Genomic DNA, 13,998 nt, shown 5'->3' with positions numbered 1-13,998 from the left:
TACATTGTGACTGCATACGGCTCAAACAGAGACGGGTTGAAATGACGACTGCCAACAAATTTCCGGTTTCCGAGACCTCACGTGATATGCATATATCCGCTTGGGGAAAAGAAATAACAATAAGAGCCAGAAGACAGGAGACGGGAGGCAATAATAATAATATGGACTTTCATTACAATCCTTAAGGTATATGTACAGTCTGGTTGAAGTGCAACAGGTTCCTGTAACCTCTGCCCGAATGCATATCGAGCGTCAGATCGGAAAACTGCTCTGTTTAAAGACTACATCCCATGCCAGATAGGAAAGTCCCCAGTCTTCCCTTCTAAAGGGAATCCTTGCGAAGGACAGCTGGGACGACTATTCAAGATAGGGTTGCCCGCGCATGTAACGCCGGAAAAGAAAGCCGTAAGCCCGATGTAAAGCATAGGTGGAAATCGTGAGCAAGCCGCAATAACGCCGTCAAATGCACCTGAATAAAATCCCAATCAAGCCAATAGCAATAGCGAACATAACAACAAATGATGTTCTAGACCATGAAGGATTCGCCGCATCCGCATTGCTCCTCTGTGATTTCAACGTTAGACGAACTGTATCGTGGTAAAGATGTGTAAAATGACAGGGACTCACTAATATTGGGGTTTCGGAAAACAAACTTTCGGCTCAGTTTGTCCTCTTGCCAATCCATTTCGCTACCAATTATGCTGAACAGAGCCTTACTATCAATCAGAACTTTCACTCCGTCTTGTTCAACAACTTCGTCGAAAGCTCCAGGTTTTTCAACATATTCGAGATGGTAGGCGAGCCCAGAACATCCCCGATTCTTCACACCCACTCGAATAAATTTGGGGTCCGGCTGTGACAGGAGCTTACGAAGTTGCTCAACCGCGAGGGGCGTCAACTTCATAGCTGCCTTTCTTGCCCGTAATTTTCTTCGGGGCTTTTCCGCTTGTGTCGAATTTGTGGTGGGTGTGGTTGTAATAGGTTTCGACCTCTGCGCCTCCCTTTCTCGCACACTCACATTCGAATAGCCTTCACTTTGTCCTTGCTTTTGCAATGTCGGTTCAGGAGTCGGTGGGAATTCCGCTGCGATAGACGTGTCTGGGGTGCCGGCGTTTCGGGACAGAGGGGGGAAGACAGACGGTAACGTATGGGGTCGGTATGCAGTAGCTGTTTGCATATCACGCTTTGATGACCGGTATGTATTTCCAAATGAGGAGAAACTCCTGAGAGCTTGGGCGCATTGTGTATTGAATGGTCTGCTCGTGCATCTCAACATCGTGGCGGATGATGTCACCGAAGGATGGACAGAAACCCTGTAGAACGACATAGTAGATCAAATATATGTGTATAAAGGAGACAACCGCGATCTATAGTAATGAGAAATATAAGGTAGATGGGTTTGTATCTGCGATGGATTTGCTGCTTCCAAGGAGGAATTGTCATCAAATCTGGAGAAATGGGTACTCGGGGAGACAAGATTATGTTTTGTAGGCGGCAGAAAGTCGGCGGTTCGGCAAAGAGTTTATGGGCAATGAGTCAACCAGCCAATCAGCGTGGAGGTGTTTCTACGCATCCCGGCCTGGAATGTCATTCACACTTCACTCTGGAGGTGGCGCCACTGAAAATCATGTGATATCACGTAATTGAGTGCCTTAGTAAAGCCCTCACATACATTTCTTTGCAACCCTCAATATTGAGAGACCAAGGGTAAATTAACTTGTCCCTGCGGAATTGCTATCTCAACTGATCTATATCAGTTTAGTTGGGAGTTTCTCACTGCCTAGTAGTACTTCCACATCAAGTGAACATCCTTAAAACAACCGAATTCACAAAAAATACCAAAGGTCAAGTTTTTTGACAGCATTAATATTTTAGATTCATGGAAGTAGAGTCACTCAAGCTTTTAAAGTATCCTTAAGAGTTAAAGCATCTGCTCTTCAAGGGAGGGACGTCATTGCCTCTCCTCAATATGGAAATTCAATGAAATGTGGCTTATTGCTGACAACACAAGTGCTTATGTGGCTAGTGCGTTCTGGCCCAAAGAGGCAGAAATGGCCGGAGACACCTATTATTATGCTCGACACTTGTACTTATGATACATTGAATATTTATATATTCAGTGTTTGTCTATCATCTTATGTATTGCGGTTCCTAACTTTACTTGATTCCCCCAGTATTGCTGCAATGGTTATATGCTTTTTGGACTCTTATGTATAACATCATGGAATCCCCCTTAACACAGCAAAGTAGACCGGAGATTTTCAAGCCTAAGATTGTGCAACTATATGAAAATCTCTTTCAAGTATGTGATTCCTTTGCAAATCTTCTGCATCTCATGCTAATTACTTCACTCATAGTCGTCAGATTTTGCAGAACCATCCGAAGGTTTCTGGCGAGAGTTCTTTTTGTTGCCGCCTGATCGAGCCCAGCTTGCATTAATTCTAGATAGGCTCGGTCCAGAAGATACTCTTCACTTACAGGTATCTCGTCAAATCTATGGAAATTCCAAACCGATATTGCTTGCTGACTCTGTACCAGGCTCAAACCCATCACCTATTTGCGCGTGCAATAAAGGAGGCGAACTCTGGAGTTAGCCCCGTGAACGCTTATGCGTTAGAGGTGAGCTTTCAGATTGGGAAGTCACACTTCAAGCTCTAATGCCTTAGCCAGACCTTGACAGTATTCTTAGCATGTGTGCTGAAGAAGAAATATACCAATCCCAGCTCCGATGCTATCACTGTCCTTGCAGGGCTTGATGAGGTCGACCATGTTATCTCGAACCTCGTCGCAGTTTTGGATGGTATTATCCGCAATGGGAGCAGCTGTGAGTATCCAATCAGAATTGGCTGCCCAAGTCGACCGAATTATGGCCGCTAATGAGCGTGCAGTTGATATTCGGATTAAAGCGATCAGGGTAGCCATTGCTCTTACGAGTGGCGCATATAAGACGAGTCTCGTCTCCTACTTTACCCATAGGGATCTGTTCCCCTCCCTCATGAAGGTCTGAACTTGCTAAGCCGTCATAGCTATGGATGCTGCATTCGAGAGCGTCTGCTGACACTCCGCGAAGTTTGTGCACGAATCCGATACCCCTATTCAGATACTTGAGCCGTTCCTCCTTCTTGGTCTATTAGCGAACTACAATAAGTTCGAGTTTCAGAACCCGTATCAATTGCGGCTCGACGATTTTGTCAACGAGTCAAGCATTCAAAAGATCGTCAAAGGTGTCGGTCTTTCGTGCGCCGCCTTAAGAAACGGTTATATTGCTGTACAGGATGATGCACCTGAGGGCTGGACACTCAGCAGCACTCTGGTCTTCTTCGGACTCGGAAGACTTGCTCCAGGCACGAGAAATAAAACTCAAGCGCCAACGGCTGAGGAAGCGAAGGAGGTGTTTGCAACTCTGTAAGATCGCTTTGGGTACTCCTTAGTTTACATATTCCCGTTGGTTGACTGGAATCAGGCCGTCTCAAGAAGCCGCCATTCTTCTGTCCACCTATGACTTTGCAAATGCGAATAAGCTCTTTGGGTATCACCTCATTAACTCTATGCCAGAGAAAGACAGCGAGGAGTCTCCCTTTGCGAGCTTTCTCTCTATTACAAGCTACATGTTGCAGCACGCTTACAGATCCCCTCGTGTTGCACACTATGCGGAGCTCAACCTCTTCACTCTTCGCATCCTTTCTGAAGATTCAGCGCTGTGTAAACAGCTTTGCAGCGAGGGGGAGAAAAGAAAAGTGCGCCTTTGCCGGCAAAGGCAGCCGTATCTCCCGCTCGTCTCAGGGGACAGGGTTCTCGCAACTGTTATCTTCGACATTATGATTGATACCATTTCCCATAATCTCCGGCGGCGCCTTGATGCCAACATATACAGGTAAATTCTCTCCCCTTTTTAGCTTATATCCAACAGGGGTCTTGGACTAATCTCCGCCCGTCGTTCAAGTCATTCAATCGCCATCCTTCTTCGGCTTCTAACCTACCTATCAATGAACAAAATCCGTTTGGCATACCACTGGTCGGAGCTCTGGAAGACTCTGCTCTCCCTGATGCGGTTCCTTACTACGTACGCGTCAGACCTGTCAACATCTCCCAACATCGCCACTCTCACCACCTCCCTTGTAGACCTGGTGGCATTTTGCGTCTCCGCAGGTGACACCTTTCTCCCAGATCCGGCATCTTATGACGACTTGTTCTACAAACTCGTCGAAACGGGTCCCATCATCACCCGATTTCGAGATGTCTATTCCCTCAAGCCCCCAACTCCGTCAGCCTCGAAGATTCCTGACCCCACAACAATTGCCAGCAAGGACATCCACGTCGCTGCCATCGACACACTGATCTCCGTCTCGACCCATTTCTATGCTTTACTTTTTAACCCAGACAGGAACGTCGACGTGAGCTTGAAACCCGGTGGAGAAGCTTCGAATCCTGTGCCGATCCCGGCTAACCGGAAGAAGAATCTTTCGCCCCGGGAGGTTCACAGGATCATCAAGCAGGGCTACGACACGTTGAGTATTCAGCCTCCTGAGGGGCTGAGTGCGTGGACGAGATGGCGTGAGGCGGACTGGAAGACAGAATTGAAGCGGGCGGCCAGGTGCGCCGTGGAGGATGCCCGGCAGTTGGTTGCGTAGGAAAATCCTGTATACAACAACCTCAGCTCGGGGCATGCTTGCGGTTCCCCGCAAGAACCTACGTGGCTGTATTTATCGCTGAGTTGGTTGTTCATCTTTGAAACTCTATTATCCTCCATAGTTATAGGGCCAGAATCGATGATTGAGGACTGGGTCCTGACTTGTATGCCTACGACTCCAGAATGCATGTTGTGTTTAAGCTGTGTCTTTCTTGAGGATTCGTGATAAAAAGTGGCCAATTCTGAATCTAGTAATACACGCAGACACGGTAAACCACGGTGAGGATAGCTGATTGCTATCTTTCGCCGCAAATGAGCACCACAATAACCAAGACACACCGCAAACAAGGGTCGATTGCAGGCCGATGTCATTCGTATACGGAGAGAATACCCCAGCGACACCAGCCTCCCCATCATGCTCAGACGAGGCGCGTCGTGGCAGCTGTAGCTGCCGCACTGGGGTTACCCCTTGACTTTTCCACGTACTCATTTGTTGCAGTCATGTACCTCGTGGCAAAATATTTGTCTGAGTTCTTGCTGAGCCAGAGCGTGAATTTCGACAGCTCCTCCCGGAGTCTGTTCGTGGACTGGAGATCCATGTTTGTCTGCGCAATGAGCTCCGGCATAGTTGCTTGACGAGTAAGTAAGTAAGTGGTCTTCCGAAAACAAATTATCAAGAAGCATACCAAAAAGTCTCGTCAAATGCTCGGCCCCGTAGACATCAAGGGGCCCCTTCTCCGAATATTCACCGGACCCTGCCTCCCACTTCTTGCGGAGAGCTTTGTACTGCTCGCGCTCGAAACGGTAGAGTAGAATCTTGTCAAGGGCTTTGTCGAAATACTCCTTGATACCCATGATGACTTCTTCGAGGACATCCAGGTCAGCCGAGCTCGTGCGCTTGGGCTTCTCTTCCGCTACAAAATCTTCCAAGATCTGGTTGACTGATGCTTTGGCCGGCAAAGCAACAACCTGTTGATTTTTCGTCACATTTTCCCAGTCATCTACGAGAAGGGATTTCAAATTGTCCGGCATTACAATCCTCACGGATGGCCGTGTATAGAAATGTTCTTCCTGTAGTCATATCGTGAGTATCGTGTGGACAGAGCAACGAGACTTGCAGTCTCTCAAGGACATAGCAGCCACGTCCCAGCAGCCTGCATTGTGGAGAGGCTTTGCTTACCTTTTCGATTTCGTTATCTCGCGCGCGCTTGGTCACACGACCAGGAACTGATGTTTGTCGCTCCTCGCTGTCCCGGGCGGAACCGCGATCGGAGCCTGCTTTTCTCTTCAACGTAGTCTTTGTGCTCTTCTGACGAAAAGCAGCCTCTGCCTCACGACGGAGCGTAGTGGCGAGCTCCCTATTCTCATCCGTAAATTTCCGGAGTCGATCTTGAGGCACCCAGTCGTCCCATCTGCGTGGTTCAAGTCAGTTACAGCCATTCAACGTACCAAGCCTTGCGATTTGACGGTTCCATCAATGAACTCAAATAAGCGCATTTAGCACCTGAATTGAGACAGAGGTGGCTCAAGGCATGCGGTAGGATTGCGAATCTCAGGCCAATAGAGCAGTGTGGACGTAGGAGACTCGCCACCCGCAACATAAAGAGAGCGAAAAAGAATCGTACTTACGTGTTCTTCCACCCCTTGTAGTGAACTAGGTACTCGAACGGACTTTTTTTGTCCTCTGCATTGGTGTGCCTAACATCGAGGATCTTTGCCTCGTATAGAATCTCATGATGAAAGCAGAGGACTCTTTCATCTTTTTGATAAGTAGATTGGCTCGCTGGCGCCATTTTGAACGTGGCGGGATAGATGAGGTATGACCAAAGGTTGTCTGCTTCTTCGCAGCGGAGGAAGAGAACTTGGTAGTATTGCTTTAACACCAACACGAGCTTCACAGAAGAATGAGAAAGATGAAACACCAAAGAATATGTTGCTGGCAATGCAGCCTAAATAAGGCTTTGAGTCCGCAGAAGCACGTGCAACACAAACCAGGGATATCAGCAAATACTCGACGCAGTAATTGTGTCGATGAGACGCGAACGAAGGCAATAGACTTGATCTTTGTAGAAGAATGATTGTGACCACGATACGAAGATATCAGCTTCGTTTCTCCGTGTTAGACGCGAGGGTTTCAGTGCCCACAGAAGCCAGATGTACAAAGTCAAACACCTCCTCCGGAGACAAGACAGGGCCAGATCAAGCAAGTATTCGATTCAAGACTGCTATGAGGAAGACAGATGCTTCTGACCGACTCGTGGTTAAGATCTCGATGACGGTTTGAACAAAGACAGAGTCGTCGGGATTAGAAGAATGAAGCGGAACCCAGAAATGGACGGAACTTTTTAGAGTTCCACGCGTCTATCTTTCTCTCCGGCGTTCTTTTCCTCTTGAACAACCATACTTTAAGGTGATTGTTGATTGTCGCACAATAGTTATCATCCTTATTGTCAATTCACCATAAGTTTTCATCTCCTTGTATCTCTAGAGCTATCTACCAAGCGTTATTCAGGAATTCTCTCATCAATCTGAAGACGCGTCTTGGCTTCACCATCCTATTCGCCAAGCATCCTATTGTGCTGGAGTTAAAGACCAACACAGAAGACAGGAATATAATTGTCGGAGACTAGCAAATAGACTAGGCGAGCCTGAATACCTTTCCGGCCCTAAACACGCAAAGGAAGGAAGAGTCTCATTGGCACTATTATTGTGCTCCCATCACTTCAGTATGGCACCATCTGAGGCATCCATTCTGAGCAATTTTCTGCTGTCTCCTGCTTCATTGCCAACAATCATTTCCTTGCAACAATTCACAGAACTTTTTCCGAAGAAACTGCGTGCTCATCCTCATATCCGAGTCCTTTACCGAGAGCTCCAACAATTGCGGGAGCAAGACATGGATACGGTCAATGGGAACATTGACCAGGAAGTCCGTCAAGCAGAGACACAAAAGGCCGAACTTCGAAAAAAAATCATGAAAAACGGCGTTGACGGCATGGAGGAGAATGACCGCCGGGAGATGGACATGGATGTCCAGCTCTTTGGTCAGGGGGTTAATGCTGCTTCCAGTGAATACCACTCCATTTCTAGCCTTTTGTCCGCAATGGAGACGGCATGCTCAAACATCGAGCATGAGATTTCCCAGGTGGACCAAGAGGCAGCAAATGTGTTAACTGGACTCAGCGCCACAGTTGGCGAACTGAGTGATTTGCGTTACGGCAAAATGCAAGGGCCTGCAGGGTCATCTGGGGAAGAGATGGTAAAGGAGGCTATAGATGGTCTCGAGCATCTCGAGCAAGCCTGCAATCGTAAGACATCGCAGTGAATGCTGCTACGAGCATCCAAGCTTCTATAACGGAACGTTTCATCCCTTCTCCCGCTGTAGTATTCCCTAGGGATACAGCAACATGTTGTTGTCCTCTAGAGCTTACCAGTATATCTCAGACGATTCAGGTGTTTTTCTGGGATGACTTTCGTACATCATCCACGGAAGGCTCTCGATACATTCTTGGGGCCCTTTCATTTAGGAAACAAGATCAACAATCCGAATTTGGACGGCCTTTGGACGTCGAGCAATCCGATATCTGATCAAAGAAGAAGAACAGTCTATCACAGTCACCGAGGTGCACTGAAGTTTTAGGACCACCTTAAAACACTGAGAAACCAAAGAGAATCCTCGCCGCATTCCCTTATCTTTTTTTTGATAAAACCTGCTGCGTTCCAGAATCATCCGTCCAGCCAGGGTGGGGTTAAAATTCGTCAGTGTTGATCTCCTCGAGCAAGGCCTGACCAACGAAGAATGCCATCTCATCTTCGGTATCCGGCACGCCCGCGGTGCGTCCTAGACTGTGCGCTCCAAAAGTATCGAACGGGTACGGCTTTATTGGGACTCTTTTTCTCCAATGAACGGTCTCGTTGCCCGGTACCCTAGGCAGGAGAGGGAAACGAGAATATCCAGACATACTTCTCACGGTAATGTCGCTCGTGAGCTCGTTGCTGCATGGCCACGGAGCGAGAGGCCGTTCAAGATGGAAGCTCGTAGAAGGCAGCCATACCGTCTCCATTGCCAGCACGGAAGATCGAGCGTCTTTGAACGTCTTGCCACAGAATGGCTGTATTGAGGTCTTCGCCTGCCTAGATTGTTGTGGGACTCTACGTGTGCGGCGCTGAGGTTCTGACTCCTGGGCTCTTTGATTGGTGAACACCCGATGTTCACTCCATTTGCAGTAGGATTGAGGGACATTTGGCGACTCGGGCGCGATAATTAGAGAGTCTTTCGAAAATCTCTCCGCTATTTCAACTTCCATGATTATATCTTCTATCCATGTCTTGGAAGAAATGTATGACATGTTTGCGATTGTATATCTCGACCAGTGTGGCCTTCACCCTTGTTCGACTGTTAGCCTACTTGCAGTCAGTCACATGGCAGGGCTTTTGTCGTACTTCCTTCCTTAAGAGGGTCTGGGATACTCTGGACTAGGATCGCCCGCGTCTAGTAAGGAAAAGTCAGTTATGACTCGGTGCAAAGACACGGAACGTGCTTGGACTCTTTTAGCAGTCTCAGTTTGTTCGACAGAAGGAACCAAGACGATTGACAGATACAAACTCCTCATTCTCTTGAACTTACATTCGAATCTCAGTCGATCGCAATGCAAAGAACCGTTCTCTTGTACAAGGCGCGAGAATCCTCTGAATGCCAGATATGTTTGTGTTATCGGTGTAAGAAAGCACCTAAGAAAGGCAATATGGGCAGGATGCAGAAGGAGTGTCATCGAAGATTCTGTTTTATAGACTCTCTAACAATCCACTTTGTACAGCGCTAGTGAAGTTCGTGAATGTGTTGGTATCATCCGTCACTGATCACGCTAGTCACGGAGATGTGAAGATTTTATCTAGCAGAATATCCAGTGTTCATTCACATCACAGCTTATGACTTATGATAGCGCCATCTCTTGAGTGGCTCTACATGGTAGTTACCGGATCATCTCTCTTTGTCTATGTCCTTAAGACCAACAGGCTAAGGACTGATCATCAACTTGGGCCACGCGCAGCACTTCTGTTGTTGCTCTTGTGAACTTTGGCAACCATAAAAATTGGTGCCTGTGCCAGTGTCCACTGGTCAATGCACTTGATCGGAAAACGTGGTATCTGAACATTCAAAACATATAGTAGATAGCTATGTGTATTGTTAGAGGACAGTATACGTCTCGTAGTATGCCTCATTGTGCTGGATATTATACATATCTGCTTATCGATAAGCGATAAGACCAGTTGATTCTGACCAAACGCGCTTAATCCTCCCTCCGAATCTGAAAGACCTACGGAGGACACATCATTACCTGTCGTACATTATGTCAAGCCCAAAAGTCAAGTCATTCCTAGAAGGCTGTTGTCCGATTTAAATAACCTCCAAGAACCATCACAAAATCTCTCAAGCCAAAATGCCGTCGATACCCCTCCATCCTCACGCGTCCAGCTCTCCCCATCATCCCCACAACCCACTTCCCCAAATCTTACAAACGCCGTCGGGCCTGGCAATCCTCGAACTACAAGGCACGATTAACCTCCCATCTCTCGACGATCAGGGCGCGGTTCCTCGCTCCGCCGATGCCGACGATCCCAACGCTGCCATAACCACGTTCGAGACACCAATTGGCAAACTCATGTTCCCTGACTACTCGCCGCAAAACACGTCACTGGACGACACGAAATGGATGAAGCGAGTCTACCTATACGTTGGCCGGTATCAGCGGATGACGGGGGAAGTGAAGAAGCTGGCGCAGCCACTTGCATTGGTGCAGAAGCGTAAGAAGCGTCCCGACGACAACAACGGGATCGCCGAGTCCGAGGGCGAGGAGTTGGAGATTGTGGAGATCATCAAGTATAAACTGCTTTTCAAGAATCGGCCGGAGCCAGTCAACGATAGTTGATGGGTTATACTGGAGTGGCGCAAATACGAATGTGGTACAGGGCCAGTCATCGAGAGCTACCAAGGACACAGGTTCGGTCCCTGGACAGCCGAAAAGCGTCGGGATATCCTGTCGCTATGGCCTACAGAATGGCCTTAAGAGATTAGAGGCTTCGATTACCGAAGGGGGCGGAAGTCGCGGACGTCTTGCTCGAAACCAAGAGCCGGCGATATTGGGTCTCGTTCGCTCTGCCTCTTAGTTTCGAGCTATTACCGGCTCCCAACCACCAGTGTCAGCAATGGGAAGGCCAATTTTGCTTCAAGAAGAACAAGCTCATCTCGAATTCGACCCAGAGATCGGAAGTTTGCTCTACAAAAGCTGAACATATGCCATGATTTTAATCTTACGAGGATAGCAATGATTAATTTGACCTGTGATGAATTTTCCAAGTCTGTAGTCATACCATGTCAGGGCTAAAATGATACCGACGAAATTGTTGCAAAAGCGTCGCACTATTAAGCTTGGAGCCGAGTCTGGTTGGCTGGCTGGTTGCAGGGGTCACGGAACACTGAAAGTTTATTGACAATTTGTGACGAAGGGTCGGGACCGGATCGGTGAAGCGATAGATATGATATGAGAGGGACCTCTAATAATGATAATACCTTCTACTGCCGATAATGATTACGAAAACATGAGAAAGCTTCGCCCTCCCTTCCCTTTCCCTGTCTACCCCTGAGGCAAATACATTCGAATTTTCCATGTCAAAACCATGACAGTCTCAAAAAAGGTCGAGGAGAACATCTTCGCTTCCAAGCTAGGCCCTGAATATGTGGGATTTGACCACATTACGTGGTATGTGGGCAATGCGAAGCAGGCAGCCTCTTACTACGTGACCCGGATGGGATTCAAGCAAATCGCTTATCGCGGTCCTGAAACGGGTTCTAGAAGCGTCGTATCGCATGTCATCTCCAACGGTCAAGCTATCTTCGTTCTCACTTCTCCCATCCGTTCCATGGCAGGGACAGGCGCATATGATGATGATCCTGATGTTACTAAGGCAGATCGGAGATTGTTGGAGGAAATTCACAACCATCTGATCAAGCACGGCGACGGTGTCAAGGATGTTGCTTTTCGAATTGAAGGCGATATCGAAGCTGTTTGGAAAAGAGCAGTAGACCATGGAGCTGCTCCAGTTGCGGCCCCGACAACCTTGAAGGATGACCGGCATGGTTCAATCACCCTGGCCACGATCGGTACCTACGAGGATACAGTGCACTCACTGATCAATCGTCACGACTACTCCGGCCCCTTTCTACCAGGCTATGAAGTAGTAACAGACGACGACCCCATCAATCGGTTGCTGCCATCGATCGACTTCATCGAAATAGATCATTGCGTTGGCAATCAGCCGTGGAACGGTGTCGATCCAATTGTCAAGTAGTATGTATAGGTATCAGCGCTGTCTCAAGGGTGAAGGTTGCTAACCATCGTCATTTCAGTTACGAAGACTGCCTCAACTTCCATCGGTACTGGACTGTAGATGACTTAAACATGTGTGGCGAATATTCCGCCATGCGGTCGATCGTCGTCGCCTCCCCTAACGAAGTGATTAAGATGCCCATGAATGAGCCAGCTCAGGGTAAAAAGAAGTCACAGATCGAGGAGTAGGATATTACTGCACCGTCTGTTTACAAGTGTCTTGGCTGACCAACTGACAGGTTCGTGAACTACTACAACGGTGCAGGCGTCCAACACATTGCCTTCCGAACGCACGACATTGTCACAGCTGTCACGCGACTCAGAGAACGAGGCGTATCATTCCTCGAAGTCCCCAGTGCTTACTACTCGGACCTGCGTCAGCGACTGTCACACACCGGACTGACACTCGAAGAGGATATTGCCGTTCTGGAAAAGCTTCATATTCTGGTTGACTTTGACGAGAAGGGATATTTGCTCCAAATTTTTTCCAAACATGTGCTCGACCGGCCCACGGTGTTCATCGAAGTCATCCAGCGCAACAACTTTGACGGCTTTGGAGCTGGAAATTTCAAGAGTCTGTTCGAGGCTTTTGAACGTGAGCAAGCACGAAGAGGTAATCTTTAGACTCATTCGTGGTATCCGGCGGCCCCGGTCATCTCTGTAGATTAGACTAGCTCAAATCAACATCTCACTCTCGGATACGTAACCAAGTTCGACCAACACCGTAGTCAGGAAAGATGACCAATATGCAAATGAAGGTTGAGTGGAAGAAGAGGGGGTACTTGTGGTAAATCACTTAGCCGAAGCTCATCAGACAACCGGGCGGAATATGGCGCTTGCAACGGAGAATTTCCGCACCTCTTCTTCGTCAGCGGAATCTATGGACTCTTACCCAGATGCGCGAAATGGTAGATGACGATGTAGGTGAATCAATTGCTCTTCTTGTAGTGTTCAATATCCCGGGACTGCGCACTTTTCAGACAGGCATTGCAAAGTAGCCAAAGTGGCTGTTGAATCGACGGTAGATACTACTTCACGCATCCACCTCACAATTCACTTTTGGCAGTCGGGCTTGTACTACATAGTACCATGCACAATCAATCAGATCCAATTCCAAAAAGCCTGTAGATAGAGTCTCTAGGAGATTTCAAATCCATCATTAGAGAACCCGAAAGCCCACGAATTACCCACACTGCGGAGATTCCCCAGGCCCATAATAAATACCCGATGATATCCATCCGTAACCGGAAAGTCAGTATCACGAGCTCCTTGAAATCGCCTCCCCTCCTCTCTATTTCTACCTGAAGTACACCTCTACGTTATCTTGCCTTACGAGATCTGCCTGTATCCACCTCCTGCGAATTTGCACACACTAAGTCTTGAAAATGGCCCCTATTGAACGCATCACTCTTTTCAACGTTCCCAAGGCGGAAGACCGTGCCCGCATCTTGGAGCAGTACAAGATTCTTGCGAAAACAGCTTTGAAGGTCTGTCTCTTTTGGCCCTACAGTTGAATGGCTACTGACAGGACGCATTTGAACAGGATGGGAAACCGTATATTCTCAGCGCCGCGGCTGGCGAGTCGTTCCCCGATCCTCGCAACAAGGGCTTCAATATCTCTGTGAAGACGACCTTTGCCTCATTGGAGGACATGGAGTACTATGATAAAGAGTGTGAGGCGCATAAGGCGCTGAGAGCTGTGGCGGGGCCGGTGAAGGAAGATGTTCTCACAACTTATTTCGAGAGTGTTCTGTGATTAATTCCATCTTGATTAGTACGGCTTCAAGACTTATAGTGATATGATTACGGGGATAGAGGACCGGTCATGCTTGTATAGAAAGCTGGGCGGAATGCCAAGTTCATGCACATATTTGGACAATCTCTAGTCGATAATATACATGGCACACATCAAGCATGCTCTTTGCCATAATCGCAAATCCAGAACTCTCCGGTCACGGACCTGAGAATAGTATCCAGTCA

General features: G+C 47.9%; 8 protein-coding genes across 8 annotated transcripts; 5 read left to right on the top strand and 3 right to left on the bottom strand.

Annotated features, from left to right (window-relative positions):
- Nucleotides 1-146: 146 nt before the first annotated feature.
- On the bottom strand, nt 147-2,005 carry isa1 (Fe-binding Fe/S cluster assembly protein ISA1). The gene is made up of 3 exons (XM_746665.2): nt 1,778-2,005; nt 628-1,723; nt 147-564 (listed from the first exon to the last, which is right to left on the bottom strand). Exons 2-3 carry the CDS (start codon nt 1,325-1,327, stop codon nt 527-529), a joined length of 738 nt encoding a protein of 245 aa, XP_751758.2. The 5' UTR covers nt 1,328-1,723; nt 1,778-2,005; the 3' UTR covers nt 147-526.
- Nucleotides 2,006-2,054: 49 nt separating this feature from the next.
- On the top strand, nt 2,055-4,631 carry AFUA_4G10680 (ARMH3 family protein; the record flags this gene model as incomplete). The annotated part of the gene is made up of 8 exons (XM_077804634.1): nt 2,055-2,302; nt 2,358-2,480; nt 2,539-2,619; nt 2,671-2,824; nt 2,889-3,001; nt 3,071-3,405; nt 3,464-3,874; nt 3,944-4,631. Exons 1-8 carry the CDS (start codon nt 2,210-2,212, stop codon nt 4,629-4,631), a joined length of 1,998 nt encoding a protein of 665 aa, XP_077660777.1. The 5' UTR covers nt 2,055-2,209.
- A 418-nt stretch (nt 4,632-5,049) lies between these two features.
- Nucleotides 5,050-6,932, bottom strand: eaf3 (MRG family protein; the record flags this gene model as incomplete). Its single annotated transcript, XM_746667.2, has 4 exons — nt 6,260-6,932; nt 5,811-6,042; nt 5,317-5,701; nt 5,050-5,261 (listed from the first exon to the last, which is right to left on the bottom strand). The coding sequence occupies exons 1-4, from the start codon at nt 6,421-6,423 to the stop codon at nt 5,050-5,052; spliced, it is 993 nt and encodes a 330-aa protein (XP_751760.1). The 5' UTR covers nt 6,424-6,932.
- Nucleotides 6,933-7,358: 426 nt separating this feature from the next.
- Nucleotides 7,359-7,955, top strand: AFUA_4G10650 (Cnl2/NKP2 family protein; the record flags this gene model as incomplete). Its single annotated transcript, XM_746668.2, has 1 exon — nt 7,359-7,955. The coding sequence occupies one exon, from the start codon at nt 7,359-7,361 to the stop codon at nt 7,953-7,955; it is 597 nt and encodes a 198-aa protein (XP_751761.2).
- Nucleotides 7,956-8,379: 424 nt separating this feature from the next.
- On the bottom strand, nt 8,380-8,937 carry AFUA_4G10640 (uncharacterized protein; the record flags this gene model as incomplete). The annotated part of the gene is made up of 1 exon (XM_746669.1): nt 8,380-8,937. The coding sequence occupies one exon, from the start codon at nt 8,935-8,937 to the stop codon at nt 8,380-8,382; it is 558 nt and encodes a 185-aa protein (XP_751762.1).
- Nucleotides 8,938-9,800: 863 nt separating this feature from the next.
- On the top strand, nt 9,801-10,978 carry AFUA_4G10630 (Ctf8 family protein). Its single transcript, XM_746670.2, has one exon. It carries the CDS (start codon nt 10,072-10,074, stop codon nt 10,558-10,560), a length of 489 nt encoding a protein of 162 aa, XP_751763.1. The 5' UTR covers nt 9,801-10,071; the 3' UTR covers nt 10,561-10,978.
- A 150-nt stretch (nt 10,979-11,128) lies between these two features.
- Nucleotides 11,129-12,765, top strand: AFUA_4G10620 (4-hydroxyphenylpyruvate dioxygenase family protein). Its single transcript, XM_746671.2, has 3 exons — nt 11,129-11,979; nt 12,039-12,203; nt 12,258-12,765. The coding sequence occupies exons 1-3, from the start codon at nt 11,309-11,311 to the stop codon at nt 12,640-12,642; spliced, it is 1,221 nt and encodes a 406-aa protein (XP_751764.1). The 5' UTR covers nt 11,129-11,308; the 3' UTR covers nt 12,643-12,765.
- A 638-nt stretch (nt 12,766-13,403) lies between these two features.
- AFUA_4G10610 (Dabb family protein) lies at nt 13,404-13,774 on the top strand (the record flags this gene model as incomplete). The annotated part of the gene is made up of 2 exons (XM_746672.1): nt 13,404-13,505; nt 13,562-13,774. The coding sequence occupies 2 exons, from the start codon at nt 13,404-13,406 to the stop codon at nt 13,772-13,774; spliced, it is 315 nt and encodes a 104-aa protein (XP_751765.1).
- Between the last annotated feature and the right edge of the window lie 224 nt (nt 13,775-13,998).

This window comes from Aspergillus fumigatus, chromosome 4 (genome assembly GCF_000002655.1).
Source record: "Aspergillus fumigatus Af293 chromosome 4, whole genome shotgun sequence".
Lineage (NCBI taxonomy): Eukaryota > Fungi > Ascomycota > Eurotiomycetes > Eurotiales > Aspergillaceae > Aspergillus > Aspergillus fumigatus.
Note: the sequence above shows the minus strand (reverse complement) of the source record. Positions and strands in the feature narration are given on the sequence as shown.

Bases quoted from the DNA above. Each gene is read 5' to 3' on its own strand.
- AFUA_4G10620 (XM_746671.2), top strand. From the start codon at position 11,309: ATGACAGTCTCAAAAAAGGTCGAGGAGAACATCTTCGCTTCCAAGCTA. The intron at 11,980-12,038 runs GTATGTATAGGT...TCGTCATTTCAG, and splicing joins GTCGATCCAATTGTCAAGTA to TTACGAAGACTGCCTCAACT. The intron at 12,204-12,257 runs GTAGGATATTAC...ACCAACTGACAG, and splicing joins AAGAAGTCACAGATCGAGGA to GTTCGTGAACTACTACAACG.
- isa1 (XM_746665.2), bottom strand. From the start codon at position 1,327: ATGTCGTTCTACAGGGTTTCTGTCCATCCTTCGGTGACATCATCCGCC. The intron at 565-627 runs GTGAGTCCCTGT...TTGAAATCACAG, and splicing joins TTTCCGAAACCCCAATATTA to AGGAGCAATGCGGATGCGGC.
- AFUA_4G10630 (XM_746670.2), top strand. From the start codon at position 10,072: ATGCCGTCGATACCCCTCCATCCTCACGCGTCCAGCTCTCCCCATCAT.